The sequence below is a fragment of the Mirounga leonina genome, unplaced genomic scaffold (genome assembly GCF_011800145.1).
Source record: "Mirounga leonina isolate KUSES-001 unplaced genomic scaffold, KU_Mleo_1.0 Mir_357, whole genome shotgun sequence".
In the NCBI taxonomy this organism is placed as follows: domain Eukaryota; kingdom Metazoa; phylum Chordata; class Mammalia; order Carnivora; family Phocidae; genus Mirounga; species Mirounga leonina.
Genome location: NW_023270702.1, coordinates 12,062,038 through 12,078,606, shown reverse-complemented (window position 1 = coordinate 12,078,606; position 16,569 = coordinate 12,062,038). Strand labels below are relative to the sequence as shown.

The 16,569-nt window shown below is 36.6% G+C and overlaps 1 protein-coding gene across 14 annotated transcripts in view; it reads left to right on the top strand.

The window, feature by feature from the left end:
- The window catches only part of CAMK2D (calcium/calmodulin dependent protein kinase II delta), a 326,351-nt gene that overhangs the window by 214,120 nt on the left and 95,662 nt on the right, over window positions 1–16,569 (top strand). For 13 of the 14 annotated variants that reach the window (XM_035030317.1, XM_035030320.1, XM_035030312.1 and 10 more), the window contains exons 5-6: window positions 7,964–8,029; window positions 11,095–11,167. In XM_035030317.1, coding sequence (XP_034886208.1) covers window positions 7,964–8,029; window positions 11,095–11,167 — 139 coding nt within the window. Of the gene's footprint in view, window positions 1–7,963; window positions 8,030–11,094; window positions 11,168–12,107; window positions 12,181–16,569 lie in introns of all 14 variants that reach the window. The other variant, XM_035030322.1, reaches the window with a different exon arrangement.

Here is a 16,569-nt window from a genome sequence, read left to right as displayed (position 1 = left end):
TTTCTTTCTTTCTTTCTTTCTTTCTTTCTTTCTTTCTTTCTTTCTTTTCTTTTTTCTTTCTTTCTTCCTCCCTCCCTCCCTCCCTCCCTCCTTCCTTCCTTCCTGTCATTCTAATGGGTGTGAGTGGGTAGCTCATTGTGGTTTTAATTTGCATCAAACATTTCTTAAAATGTATAGCTTTACAATTTATTCTTTTCCTTCAGAAAGCATTCATTTTGTTAAGCACATCTTTGTGATACATTGCCTGAGTGTTTAATCAAACAACCCTAGACTAAGGCATCTTGTTAAACCACACACACACACACACACACACACAAAGATTATATAATAAGGCTAATGGCTGATTTTCTCATTTGAGGTTGGTGATATTAACAGAACAAAAATAACCCATTCATTTCTGCTTTTGCTTTATTCTGTGTGCCCTTAATTGTAGTTAGCAGTGTTCTTTTCATTCATGCTTTCTCTTGGTCATAGAATAGGAAAAACAGTTTTAAGAATATGAACTTTTGACAGTGGTTCATATTTTTCACATGCATTTGTGAAAGATAGATGGAATGAGAAAAGAATTGTAATGTAGAGTTGGCATGAGTTTTAGGATTGAGGGAGGATACAGAAGGTATCAAGTAAAGTAGAGTAAGGTGAGAGAAAGTGAAATCCAGAATGATGTTAAAAGGGTAGATTCAGCAATTAGAGATTAGGCAGAAAAACGGGAGTCAAGAAAGTGCTCCTTTGAAGGATTTTGAACCCTGCCATCCTACTCCTCTTCCCCCCTCTGCTTAATGAACATAGGTTGTACAGATCCCGTGAATATACTATCCTGCTTCTAATATCCCAAATTGTGCCTCCTCCAGTATGTTGTCTCTCTCCTCCTGGCCAGAATCAGTTTTGAATGGAACAGTTCCAATGGCCTCAGTTTTATCATCTCAATTGTGATTCTTTGTATGACTCAGCAAATCTATTTACATCAGGATCAATAAGAAACTCTTTGGACCTTCTATTAAAGCAAACTCCCAGCCTTTTTAAATTTCCATAATCCAATTCGGAATTCATTCAGAATTTCTGAACAACTTCAGATAATCCACTGCTTCAGAGGTGTCATCAAATATTTGGTATTCAGCTAGAAAATAATTTACATAAGAAATTGATCTTAGGGGTGCCTGGGTGGCTCGGTTGGTTAAGCGCCTGCCTTCAGCTCAGGTCATGATCCTGGGGTCCTGGGATCAAGCCCCACATTGGGCTCCCTGCTCAGTGGGGAGTCTGCTTCTCCCTCACTCCCTGCCCCTGCTCTCTCTCCTTCTCTCTCTTGTGCTTGTGCTCTCTCTCTCTAATAAGTAAAATCTTAAAAAAAAAAAGAAATGGATCTTAGCTAAATAAGATACTAACAATGGTATTAAGAATGAAACCAGGGTTGTGCTTTGAATCCCTCCATCCCCAGTTTGCATCAGCTGCCCCCATACCTACCACTGTAGCTTTTTTTTTTTTAAGATTTTATTTATTTATTAGAGAGAGCATGAGCAGAGAGGAGGGGCAAAGAGAGAGGGAGAACCAGACTCCCCACTGAGCAGGGAGCCCAATGTGAGGCTTGATCCCAGGACCCTGGGATCATAACCTGTGCCGAAGGCAGATGCTTAACTGACTGACTGAGCCATGCAGGTGCCCTACCATTGTAGTTTTAATGGGACTGGCGGGTACATCTGATTCTGCTCATTCATGGTTATACCACTTGACTCATCTTGAAACACTGATCATTGACCAGGAAGTTTGCAAGTATCCAAACATATGAGAGAGGCATGATGTCAAATGAAGTTGGACATATAGATGTTCTTTGTATTTATAGTAACAAGAGACATAGTTCAGTTCTTTAAAAAATGAAATATAGCTAGCTGTCTTCCCAAAATTGTTAAAATACCATGCTTTTATTCCCTTCTCAATCTCTAATCCAAACATGTGCCTTGTAATGAATTCAGTAAATAATTCTGCATTTGTTTCCTGACGTGATTAGTTCATAGGCAAACTCTGTCTTGTGGGAAAGATACTACAAGATCCAGAGCTGAGATAAATGATTTCTAGGGGTAAACTGCTTGAAAAATCCTTACCTTCTTATCAAAATATAATGGTAAGTGATATGATATCAGGAATTAACCATTATGACATTGATATATGATCATCTCACACATCTACGTCTCTGTGAAACATAAAACTCTAGAATCATTCACTTAAAAGCATTTAATGAGCTTGTCAAAGGCACTATGACTCAGCTCTGGTTATTTTATAATGAAAACACAGGAACACATTCTACCCTCCCAGAGCTACCATACTAGTAGAGAGACAAACATTAAACAAATGAGTACATAAACAAACATGTAATTATAATGGTGACAAGTGTTATGAAGAATAACATAGGGTCCTAGGGGGGTAAGATAATGTTGATGAGTGGAGGTCTAAAGATATAAAATTAAAGCCAAATTTTAAGGATAAGAGGGATTTACTCACCAGGTAATAGTGGTAGACAGGTTGGGAATGTCCTGGAAGAAAGACAAGCGTGTGAAAAGGCCCAGGGATGGGAAGGATTTTGGTGTACTTGAGGAACTGGAGGAAGGCCATTTGTGGTTGGAGCAGGATGGAGAAGGAGTGTCAAGGAGGGTCAGAAGACAGACAGAGTACAAATTAGGCAGAGACTTGAAGGTCATGTCCAGTAGCAATGGAGAGCTATTTAAAGGGCTTCCTGTAAGCATGGGACAAAATATGAAGCACATTTAAAGCTTCTATCTGGAGAACTGATGGCAGAGGGGCAAGAGAGGAAGCTGGGCCAATCAAAGAAGCTTTTGCAGAAGTGAGGGTGACAGATAGTGACTCCTTGGGCTGGTAACATTGTAGTGGAGATAGAAGTCTTAATTCAAGATCTGTTTTGGAGATAAAATCAGCAGGAGTTGGTTAGAGATTGGTAGATAAATAATACAAAAGGTAGGAAAGCTTCTTCACCTTCAGATTCTAACTTACAGGTTAAACCATAGAACTGTGGGCAGATGCTTATGGTTTCATTCACCCACTTAATTATTTAATCATTTATTCACTCAGCAAATTTATTAAGCTCCTTCTGTATATCAGGCACTCTGTAAGGATACTGAAGATACTGTCTTCCATTATTGATGTCTGCCTAAAGGACCCTTGAACCAATGGTTAGCTTGATTGACTATGTATGTTAAAACATGGTGCCAAGAAGACCTAAGTTCTCAATTATATCTCTGTAGATTTTGTTCCCTTAGCTCAGACATCAAGGATGTCTAGGGGGCCCTGAGGGGAGTGACTGTAAATGGTATAAATTGGCACACAGGTTGCCACACTGACAAGGTAGTGCCATTGGCACCTAGCGTGGGGCCTGGTGCTAACAATCTTGTCATACAAGGGGCCATCCCACATGGCCAAAAAAGGCAGTAACCCTCCTGTTGATGAACCTGGTCAGCTTTACTTTGACCAATGACTGTTCTCCAGCCCTGGCCAGCAGTCTGACTTTAAAAAAGAGATACAGGGGTGCCTGGGTGGCTCAATCAGTTAAGCATCAGCCTTCAACTCGGGTCATGATCCCTCTCCCTCTGCCTGCCACTCTGTGTGCTTGTGCTCTCTCTCTGTCAAAAAATAAATCTTTTTTTAAAAAAGGGATATAAATGGAATGCCTTTACGTCAGTATTCTTTCCAGTCTTTCAACATGACCCTTTGGGCTCTCCAGAGACTCTTGACTTGCTCCTCTGCTCTCCAGATTGTGTCCAGGGGGGCAGCTATTAGGGCAGCACAGATGAGAACAAACCCTTTTTCCTTCTTGTGCTATGTGTTTTTGGGAAAAGTCTTTAATTTTCATTACTTCTGTTTTCTCCTCTATAAAATGGAAATAGCACTAGTATCTACCTCATGGGGTTACTGTCTTGTAACCTATAGAAACTTAGAACAACACTTGGCCTTGGCACATAGTGAGCACCCAATGGATATTTGCTGTTATTGTTCAACAATATAGAAGGCAGTGTGCTGGGCACTGTGAAGGTAATAGAAAAACGAACACATCACCATCATAGCTTCTGTCTTGGAGGAGACATGCCTGTCACCCAAATGCAAGGCAGCATATGATATGTTTTTTGACAAAAATCTGACTGTAGTGATTCTTTGCTAACATGACTCCAGCTAATGTTGGAAGCCCTAATGTTCTAGAGATTCTGCTCAGAGCCTTGGATTACAGGTCTGGTGGCTTCTACTCATTAGGTTTATTCTTCAGCTTTATACTTAGTATTTGGGAGGAATTACTTCTTTTTCCAGGGGACATTCCTGGCCCTGCTTTGGTGAGATTACCTCCTACTGTGAGTTAGCTACACCCTCCAACTTGGCTGCATCCTGAGATTCCTGGGTTTCCCCCCACCACCTCGGGGCAGTGGTTCAAATCACTGTGTCATTGCTGGTTCTTGTATTAATGTGGTACTATTTGATCTTCTAAAGCCCAGTTTGGGACTCTATTGTCTGCTTAGGCTCATACTCAAGGCTGTAATCCTCCTGAAATTTTATAAATGTTTCATTCAATATGAAACCACTTTCAGCCATTTCTGATATAAATCATATATAGACTAGGAAGAAAAGAACAATTCATTCGGTGGGATAACACAAAATGAATCAACATCCCTATAAATAACAATAATAGCAACAAAAGTATTTATCTTTATGATATGTGAAGTCTCAACTTTTCATGATTCTAGGATGATCTTATTTTTTCCCTGGAAGCCCTAATGTTCTAGAGATTCATAAATGGTAATTAATGCTTCAGATATATAATTGATATGCCTTATATCATAGCAGAACTCCAACATTAATTTATTCACAAAATCTCTACTTAGTTAATTAACAGTTTATTCATGAGACTGATTTAATTTGACTTTGTATGAAATTTTACATAGCATGCTAAAATTTTTTTAAAAATCTGTAATAACTACTGCTTAATTTTATGCTCCATTAAACAATACTGTCAGTATAGAAATGTGTTAAAGTTAGAAAATTCAATAGCTTATCCTCAAGGCAGCATGTTCTATTAGAACTCCATTTTTTCCTTCCCAGACATTTATTATACATATAACAGAAATGATAAAATGGTTTCATTTGCACGAGGATATTTTTAAATAATGGGAAGAATGAATGTTAGAAAATGAGAAAGAGTGCTGTCAGAGATGCTTAACATAAAACTCTGTACACCTTAAATTTCCTTAACAGCTAGAATAGTTCATTGAAAATTACAAGAATGCTAGGCCCCAAGAGTTTTTAATATTCGTCTTTAAATACAAACACCTAGAAATAAAACCTATTGCCATAGAGAGCCAAATTTTTATGTTTTCTTTTTCCTTTTTAAGTGCACGTGAAGTCCAGACTTAGAGTAAATGGACAGCATGATCTTCTGACTTGGTTAATTCATGTAATCATTACTTCAGTACGCCTTAATTGAGCAAATATTATAGGTTAGATGCTATGGTAGCAAAGATCAATAAGTTGTGATTCCAGTGATTTAAGACATGACAGTTCTCTTGGAATATACAGTATACTTAAGGAACTACTATAAGCAGCAATTTCGTTAATGGCAATAAGCTTTTTTTTTTTTTTTTTGGCAATGAGCTTTTTAATCAGTATTTGTTAAACACTTTACAAACCACACTTGTGTGTAATACAGAGTTTCTAGGTACCTATGATCAAAAACAAAGATACATATGGATATATATCATGTTTAACTTAGTCACATTCATTCAAAGGAATAAATCCCACAAACTGTTATTATCATTATAGGGATGATAATGTGTTTGTTGGAAGTACCTTCTATCTAATATTCAGTTATTTTGTATTATAATTTATCTCGGGTACATTATGTGATTGCATTATTATTGTTATTCTAACTGGGGATAAAAACTTGCTGAGCTATTAAATGAAATTACATGTACATGTAACCATGGTTTTCAGAACAAGCCCATACGAAGCTTTAAATAATTTTAGAGGCATATTTTATATGTAAAGACTGAAAATAATGAGTCTAGCATTAAAGGTCTTATAAATATTCAGGATGCTATGAAGAAAAGTCAGAGTTGCATAAACTTTCAGACACATTAAGTTTTTAGTATTGCCTCTTTTCCTTTAGGAAAGGAAAATACAGAAGAAAATAATAACTGGTCATCTCTGGAACATGTTATTATTTGATGATGCTTTAGAACTTATTAAAGCAAATGAAAATTTTTTTAAAAAAGCTATCTTAAGAGGGGCGCCTGGGTGGCTCAGTCGTTAAGCATCTGCCTTTGGCTCAGGTCATGATCCCAGCGTCCTGGGATCAAGTCCCATGTCCAGCTCCCTGCTCAGTGGGGAGTCTGCTTTTCCCTCTCCCACTCCCCCTGCTTGTGTTCCCTCTCTTGCTGTGTCTCTCTCTGTCAAATAAATAAATAAAATCTTTTTTTTAAAAAAAAGCTCTCTTAAGTGTAATTTTATCTCCCATTCCATAATGAACATACACCAAGCTTTATACCTTCACCCAGTGATTTTTCAAATGACTCATGCCTTCTAAACTTCTGGGAAGATTGACAGTATAATTATTGGAATAGCTACATTGTGTGCAGATTGAGAGATTGAGAGCAGGGGCTGTGGAATGGATGGCCCACCTGTGCCACTTAAGTCTTGGGCAGGTTACTCTCTGTACCTCCGTGTTCTCATCAATAAACTGAGGTAGTGGTAAAACTCATCTCAGACAATAATTACAAGGATTTATGAATTAATATGATACTTAGCACACTGTGTAGCACATGGTAAGCAAATGTTAGCTATTACAGGGTTAAGCTCCAAAGCTGAAATTTCCTTTTAAAATCAAGCCATATCATACTAGAGGAAGAAATGGCTGATAAATGCATGAGAAAATGGTTCACTTCGCTAATAATTAAGAAATATTAACATGCAGTAACTTTTTTCTAACTGGAAAAAACTGGGCACCTTTACAACATTGGGGGTGCAACCATTGTAGAAGGCAGTTTGCCCTGTCCTCATACACACAAATGTATGTCTCTGTTTATTACTTATTTTAAATAAGGAAAATGTTCTGACATGAAATGGTGCCCATGACCTAAAGTGAAATGAAAAACACAGTTAGCCTAATAATTTGTATTTATTGCATGATTCTACTTTTGTGAGAAAATATGTGGGGTTTTTTTTGTGTGTGTTTGCAAGATATGTTTAAAGATACACAGAAAGATAAAAGGATATGAATAGTTAAAATTAGTTTATTTTGGAGAGTAGAATTGGGGTTGAGAGATAAGAGAGTGCTTGGTATGCTTCCATATTTTTTTGAATTTTGCTAAAAAAATATGTTAAAACCATTTATTGTGGGGGGAGGGGAACCTAAGCCAGAGAATCACTGGTTAGGGAATTCTAGCCCCAGAGCAGCAGTCTTTTGGGGAAGAAGAAATGGATCCCAAAGATAGTTATATCTACTTATATAGAGAGCCTTGAAACCCCTGGTTTGAAATACTTTGTAGAGTAACTAAATCCAGTTGCTGAGTTGTGGGAAAGTCTTCAGTTAAAGATGGAGGATAGATCTGGCTTCTTAGTTGGCAAGGGATCAGTACTGCCTTCTAGGGACATTTCCAAAAGCCCTAGGTCTGTGTTCATTGGCAAATACATGGAGCATAAAGGAAATTGGGGTGCTTTACAAAGAAAATCTAGGTAGCACTCAGCCCAAAAGTGGTATGTATTTTGGAAGGCCACCTCTAGCCCATAAAGGCACGTTTATTGCAGTTTAAAAAACAAGCCCCTCCAGAGAGATACAACCTGCAAACACATACTCTACAGGCTTGATAGTAATTTTCAAAGTAATCTGAAAACAAAAATTCTGCATGAACACGGTGCAAGTCCATTGAGGCATATATTTTTTTCTTTTTTAATGTCAGTATCTTGTTTGTCTTTACAGAGTTACTGGAGGTGAACTGTTTGAAGACATAGTGGCAAGAGAGTATTACAGTGAAGCCGATGCCAGGTAAGTGACTTGCCCGGGGGCAAGATACAAGACTCAACATTCAAAGGACACTTGTTCAGTATATCTCTTTACAAATGTGTCATAACCCTTAGTATTTATGAGACTCTCATAATACCATCTTGGACAGCTTCTCATGATGAGTCCCTCTTAATTGCTGTTTCTCTCTCTCAAGAATTTCCAAGATAATTGTTTGGGGAAAACAAAACTAGAATCTGGTCTAAATGAGCATCTCCAGTTAGTCTTTTAAAAAATAAATAATAAAATCTATACTCTACCTGGAATGACTTCTGCTAAAGAAATGTACTTTTTTAGTGAGGTTAAGAGAGCAAAAATGCAGATCTTCTGGTCTCTAGATCCTGAGCTGCCCATTATGGTAGCCGTTAGTAACACGTGGCTATTTTAATTTCAATTAATTACAATTAAATAAAAAATTTAGTTTCTCAGTTGTACTAGCTACATTTTGAATGCTGAGTGGCCATAAGTGGCTAGTGGCTACCAATTGGACATAGCAGATATAGAACATTTCCATCATCACAGGAAGCTCCACTGAACAACCCATGTTTAATCAGAGACCATAAAAAGAAACAGACTACAGAAGTCCCAGTGTTCTCCTTAAAGCAGTATTAGCTGTTTAACTCTTTGGGAATTCCAGGATGGCTTTTGGAACCCTCATGTGAAAAATATTTATTCGGATATTTCAGAGGATACAGAAGGATTTCCCAACCTTGTTAATTGGCATCATCTTTACAGAGGTTAACAATGGCTATCCATTTTCTCTCATTTGAAACTTCCTAGGCTACACAAAGTCAAACTTTTTGGAGTGAAGTGACATTAATTTACTTGCCTAGATATTACTTAGACTGTATCATGTTAGTTTTCCTTGGCATTTCTTTATACATATTCAGTAGTTGGCACTCAATTTGAAAGATCTGGCCTTGAGCTATTGACTCATTATTAACAATGTAAATGAGATGTTATGAAAATTCAGTTACTTATTGTCTGGTCCCATTCTCTAATGCTTTCAGAGCTTCCTAAAGCTTGCTAATCTGCTGTAGCCTGCACTCAGCAGATAGTCAGCTGATAGCCGATTCCCTCCCCATCCCTTCAAAGTAGCACATGGACACACCGGCTCACTTGCAAATCTCTAATTAATCTTCTTGGTTTTATGCCAGTTTATGACATTCTGTGAATCTTCTCTGTACATGACTACACTCTAATTTTTTAATGGAATTTTTACTGCCAAAGTCAAATAGAAACTGATGTATCATTTATACTATCATAAGTGAATCATCACTTGCTCAGTTCACCCCAGTTCTCATGTTAGGGCCCTGAAAGGGAGCTTCAGAGCATCCTTGCTAGTAGCTATTTGCCCACTTGCCCAGAGAGAGCAATAATTTTAATCAAGGTAGTTAACAAGTTAGGGAATTACATTTATTTTGCTTTTTAAAGTTATGTTAAACAGGTCCTTGTGTTTTAAAAGTATTGTTTGAAATTAATATAGAAACTGTTTTCACTATTGAAGAGCCCTGTAGATAACAGGGGAGACCCTATGGGTTGGATCATTTTATATGCATGTTTATATTAGGTTTTGGAATTCACTAGAAGTGAATATTTTTTAGGGTAGGTCCTACACAAAATGAAGGAGAAGGAAGTCTTTCCCTACTAGTCCTCAAGAACTGAAGAATTGAATCCATTCTCACTAGTAAAAAATGATGAAGTTCATTTAATATGAATTATTGTACACTTTATTTTGCATTATTCATTAAGCCTAATAACTTATATCTGTGGTTTGAGAAGAGAAAGTGAAATATTTCTAAAAAGTAGTACAGAGTGAAGGGAAAAAAAAGTCATAATATTTAAAAAATAATTACCAACACTCAAATAAGATGTATTGTCAAAAAGCAACCAATGTTTAGCTCTTTTAGTGGGACTCTTTATAGAGTTAGAGCTGAAAAATCATAACCTTGATTGCTTTTTTACATTCACATTGTAAGAAATCAGATGGTGATTACTTTTTATAATTCAAGAATTTACTTTGGAGTGATATTTTTTGTGCATTAAATGGTTGAAAACGTCCTTATTAAAATGTTTGTTAATGAATGTAGCTCAGTACATAACATGCATTTGAATCGCACAAATGTAAATTTGGACAAAATATGTCAGTGTGACCTATATTATTTTATGTCAGATGACAGCTCATGGGACCTTACATGTGCCTAGTGATGATTTATCCCCTCTAATTTAATTAGCTGTCTGTTTGACATCAGCGAGCCCTTAATAAGAATAGTGTAAATTGTGCTTTTTGACATAGTGATAAGGAAAGTTTTCCTTCACTTTGGTGTATGGAAATATATCTAACAATTACCAGTGTTCCAGGGCATTTTAAAATTTATTTTTTTGTAAGGTCCTAGCCCTTCTCCAGAGTATGCCTATCCTGAAGAGGGGTTTGTTTTATGTCATGGGTTTAGTTGAAATTCTCCCTCTGTTATTGGAGACTTGCATTAGTTTCCTCTTACTATATTCTATAAGAAACACCATTTCTAAGTTGAAATGATAAATGTGTCGCTCCATGTTTTTTAACCCTTGTTTCACCTGCCACTTCATCTGTGTTTACCCTCTTGTTTCAACACCTATGTTTAATTGTGACCTCAGATTTTAAACAGTTTAGATGTGTATGAGAAATACCCATAAATTTTATACTGCTGAAGAATTTCCCCAGAACGTTATGGGAATATTTGTGAATTTTTCTCCTCGAATATGGAAATTTTAACTTCAATATACAAGTGATTTAATTCGTACATTTTCAGTGAAAAAAAAAGACACAGCTCAAATTGTTTTGTCTGAACATGTCACAAACTCTATGTTGGCTGTCATTTTTGTTAGAACCAGAATTAGCTTTATTCAGCATTATTAAATTCCGGTGTAAAGCTAAAAAAGATGTTGTGAAAAAATATAATTTTTGTTTGTTTGTTTGTTTCGTTTTAACTTTCATTTTATTTTGTATTCAATGTGATTATGTACCTTTAAAATGTTCTCCCTTCCATTCTGCCCTTGTATCTTTACAGTCATTGTATACAGCAGATTCTAGAAAGTGTAAATCATTGTCACCTAAATGGCATAGTTCACAGGGACCTGAAGGTCAGTATATGGAGTCCATAAATCTGAATCAAAGGAGGTTTTTTTTGGTTTTATTTCTGGGGAAAGGGCAGAGGGTGGGTATTTAAAATGGTTCCCTTGCCTTTCCCAATTTTTCCCTAAAATGACTACATGATGAAATGATAATGCATGATGCCTCTTTCAGTTTGCTCATCTACAGGCTAAATATACATCATAGCAAAAAGGGAAGGACAATATTAGGAACACAACCTGTCAAGTTTCCAAGCAGTAAACTACTAGAAGCGGTTTGGGGGCAGGCTCTCCTGAAATGTCCAGCATTTGCCTGGAGATAAACTTGGCCTGTGATGTATGTCCGCCTGTAGATTTAAACACCACTTCTGTTCTGAGACCATGGGTTGCTGTAGCAAAACAACTGGTTACACATTGCTCCATTTGAGTCTGATGAACCCTCAGGCAAGAGATAATAATTGCCAGCTAAATTAAAGCACAAGAAGTTAATGATTTATCAAAAATTCATTACGTATCCTAATTTAACCTTAATGGTGCCTTGACTACTAATGTGACAGCTTTGGAATGATACTAGAAAAATGGGAGGGAATAGGGAAACAGTTTTTTTATGTGGGGTGGAGGTGGACCACAACAGCTATAAAAATTTTATTTGCATTCCAGTTCTTTTCCTATAAGAATTTATAACTAGGAAATGAGCTCCTGAATTAAACATTTTTAAGATGGTTTTTTTTCTAGATCAAGTGGATCCACATTTGCGCTAACATCTGGCAAAATCCTGATTGCTTTGAGGTAGTAGTCACTCTACTTGAGCAATATGTTTACATTACTGAAGGTGGTAAAACCCAACCCCAGTTGTCTGCTGGTTTTGCACTTTAACCCAGTCTCTGTGAGGGTGTACAGACAGTGAGTGTAAGCTTGGAACTAACACACGCCCCCTGGTGTTTGCATGCAGTCATTGCATTCAGCAGATCCTGGAGGCTGTGCTACACTGCCATCAGATGGGCGTAGTCCATCGGGACCTGAAGGTGAGTAATGCCGTTGGAGAAGATAAACCACCACATAATTCCTAATGACTGTTCAGCTGCAGTTATGCCTGTAAAGGCAAAAATATGAGCAAGAAAATTGTGTGGACTCATTCCAACACATAACGAAAACACTTTCCCTCACCACATCTCTCTTATTTCGTTTCTTCTCCTCCACGCTTGAGATTTACATAAATCCCATTTCATCCAGAGGAATAATGTCCTACCATTAACAATAAATAGGCTGCTATATTTCCTTCCTCCTAAGAATACATAGCATTTATATATAATTTTGCGTAGGACTGATGATCTCTTCTTCATTCTGAAGCTGTTCTGTGGACATTGATCCAACATACCTATTTTAGAGTCATACTGTGTATACCTAATATTATGTAAATAGTTATGAAAATTATAAGGAGCATAAAGATAAAGTTATTAAGTAGGTTTTTGGCGTTAAAGAACCTCCATTTGGGGCTCTGAAGTCTCTTTCCCTTAACAGTAGTCCCAGGAATTCGATGACATTGAGGCTTCCTGGTTCTTTGTTTATTTACATTCCTAGGTAGCAAGATACTAGTGCCTTTTAAAACAGAAAGGAAAAAAGTAAAACAAATGTTATTATAAAATAATATTTATATAACATATATATGGACTAATACTTTTAAGACTCCACTCAGTTTCTGATACCATTGAGGATGAGAAATGTTTAGATCATTTAGAAATTAAATAGTTCAGAAGGAGACTACTCTTTCAGTCGTTTTTCTGTCCTCTTCTCTCAGCAGTCTGGTTTCACTCATGGAATTTCAGAGATATAGTGAAGGCCTAGAAATTTAAATGAAACCACTGGGTGGGCAAAATAGCAAATGTGAGTACTATATAGTTGTCATTCTTTGTTTCAAGCCTCACCCATATACAGGCATTGGTACAGAGATGCCACAGAGGTGGCAATGTCTTCAACTGTGTGTGTTCACTGGGAAGACCTGGGCTGGTTTCTCATGTGCAGACTTCTCTAATAATGATAAATCTGTACTTTCCATTCATTTAGTATGCTCTAGAAGAATGTATCGCTAAGGATCCACAACAACTTATTTGAAGATGTGGTGTGTAAGCAAAGCATTGCCTTAGGTTTCTGGAATTTTCCTTTGATTTCAGTTTGAGTCTTAGAGCTTTAAATGTCAAAAGCAAAGGTATGGTTAATGGCATTTTTTTTTCTTTGGAGAGCCGAGATAAGACTGTGTACATCTGCTAACACTTTACCAAATGTACCCATCAGGATGAAGGAAAAACAATATGTTCCTTTAAAAATTCTTATCTTTGGCAACCACCTCAAGAATTCCTTACCAGCCATGTAGAGAGAGAGCCCCTTTTTGTTACTTCTCAGAGCTCACAGTACTACTTTCCTTTTTAAGTGAATATATATAGGCATGCATATTTATTTATGCTATTTTATTACATGCTCTATTTAATAAATTTATCATTTAAAATATTTTACTCCATGTTATATAATTATAAGTATACTCTAAAAACCAAGGATGAAAAATGACCTTTAAAATATATCTTGTGGGGTCGTGCTATTAGACTTCTGTAAGTGTTCATACTCAGCTGAGCTCTTCAAAGACTGGAACTTAAATCAGCGATGGCAGTGGGCCTAGGATGTGGGCTGAGAAGACAATCTATTTTCTGACATATGAGCTAAATTGACTAATTAAAAACCCAGGCAGGTGACTTTTAGGGAGGCTAACTACCAAAAGAAATAACCTGCTGAATCATCCATCAGATTTCTTTCAAGGGATGAAAGTGTTTTTGTTCCCCCTTCTTATTCTGATTCATTCTGATTCTGGTATCTGAGAAGATAGGGGTGAACTTTGCATAGAGCTTGTTGTAATTTTTGTAATTCTCTTGGTTTCTGTCAAATTGCTGACTGGGACAGATTTCAGTTGAGTCTAGTTTTCGGTGCATGTTTCAGTAGGCCATTTCATAACAGAGTATATTAGAGGCATTTTACACACACCCTACGTGTGCTAAATCCCTGGCTTTGTTTTATGTCTTTTATACCCACATGTATACTTTATCTGATAAGTATACTGTTTGTAATGGCATATTTGCCAGTATATTAAAATGAAAAATATTGGTAAAATTTCTTATTACCAAGCTGTAAACAAAAATTTGCCATTATTATTCTTAGGTCATATATTTTGTTTCCATATCCTGATTCATATGTTAATTCATATATAATACAAATGTTTGATGCACATTTTAATTTGTCCATATCACTGAGACAAAACCACAGGAAGTGTTATGTTCTTCATTATTAAAGGCACCTATAAGCATATGAGTGCTGTACATTTTGTTGTAAGCCTCTTCTAGAACAATAGCTGTATTACCTTACTGTACCTACCTATAATACTATATTACTCCACAGTGCCTAATTTAGGACTTTATACTTAGTAAATACTTGTGGCATATGCTTTCAGTTTTGGAATGAATGAAATTCAATCAAAAGCACATTTATAATATAAAGGGCATCACTGAATAAAATAGATTTTTGTGTATGTTAATACTGAATAAAGAGGATAAGTATCACTCTTTGATACAGTGATAATATTAAGATCATAATTTGAATAACTGCCACTCTTGGGAGCTTATTAGACAGTGGAATCCACCAGATGGAAAATTATAAGAACCTAGAGACAAGGCTGAGGCACAGCAGACAATTGGAGGATGTCCCAGAAAAGCAATAGGAGAAGGCTCCGTGTGGTAGGATATTAGCATAAAGGAAGCATATCAGTCACAACCAGGCAGTATCCAGTGGATACACAGACCTTTCATCTGAGGTGAATCCAGTGTCAGATCCAAGCAGTATTAAGGAGTATCTAGCGGTGGTGACATAATTATAGTACTATAGTTCAGGAATATGACTCTCGTCTTTGGGAGGATTTGGATCAAGGCAGGACATTAGTAATAAAAATGATAATAGCTGCCATTTATCAGGCAGTTACCATGTACCCTTTGTACTGTGTTACCATAGGAATCTTAACAACAGCTTTATGAGGAAGGCACTTTGATCTTCCCCACGTTGCATAAGGAGAGGTTTAGCAACCATGAGTGAAAGAACTTGTTCATGGTTGCTCAACTAGTAAGTTATGATTTGTGCCCAAGCATTTTGGTTCCAGAGTCTGCATACTTGATTGCTACCACTTCTCAATTCATTAGTTGGATAAATCGAAAACTTTAGAAAGGCCAAAAAATAGGTCAAACAATGATGAGAAAGTAATTTTGCCAGCAACATTAAGAATTGGGAAATGGTTCTAAGTTTAGTGAATCAAATGATTAAAATGATCCTGCTTATGGATCTTCCAGAGCTGTACAAAATCTGTATCATTAGGAATAAGAGAATAAGTTTAAGTTATGTTTAAGATACAGTATGGAGTTGAGGGGGTGCACAACATAATTTGTTAATAGATGTTCAAAGAAAAAAATTCTTATTTAGCAAATCAGTAAAGTGGCATTGGTCACAGCCTTTGGAAAATGAGACATAGAGAAGAATGAAATGCATTTGCCACATTTGACTTGGGCCACATCAAGACAATCAGTCTGGAGTGCCTAAAAATAGATTGTTTATAAAGAGTAGATTACTGTAACTTAGTGTTGAGGTGTTTGTGAGCTGATAATTGAAAATTCAGATATAAAAAGAGAGAAACAAACATCAAACTTTTCTTGAGCACCTGTTGAGGCTCTATCAGAGCTGTGGGCACAAATTACAGAGCAAAATAAGAACAAACCTTGTGTGGCTAGAACCTACAGGCCACTGAATTAAAGATCATTTTAAAATATGTATCAATGCTGTTCCTCCCAGAAAAAAAGGAAATACGTCAGACGAAAACTGAATCCGGAAAAATATTAGGTTAAAGAGCGGTGGCAGTAACAAGTGACAACTGTTGAGGTCACAAGAAGTAAAAGGATGTGTTCTCCATTTAACAGCCTGAAGAATACAGTTTCTGTGAATCAGGGAACAGAAGTAAGTCAAAGGAGACAGTTTTATAGCTCTGCTTTATCATATATTTCACACAAAATAGTAAGATGTCTTCAGTTCAAGGTGCATTAGAAATGGTTACCAAACTACTTCATGAACAGCATCTGGATAGAAAGCTACATAAAACAATCTTTTAGCAACACATCAACACCTGTGAATCGCCTCAGCAGAGAATGCTGCTTTTTTTCCCTTAGACTACCTCCTGAAAAACAATGTCATTAAATGGAAAAATCATTAGATCAATGGATGGATATGAGAGAGAGGGAGGAAGAGAGGAGAGGGAGGGAAGGGGCAGAGAGAAAGAGAGAATAGATTTTAATGAAAATAATGATTTTGGAGATGGGGGGGTTAAATTTAAATAT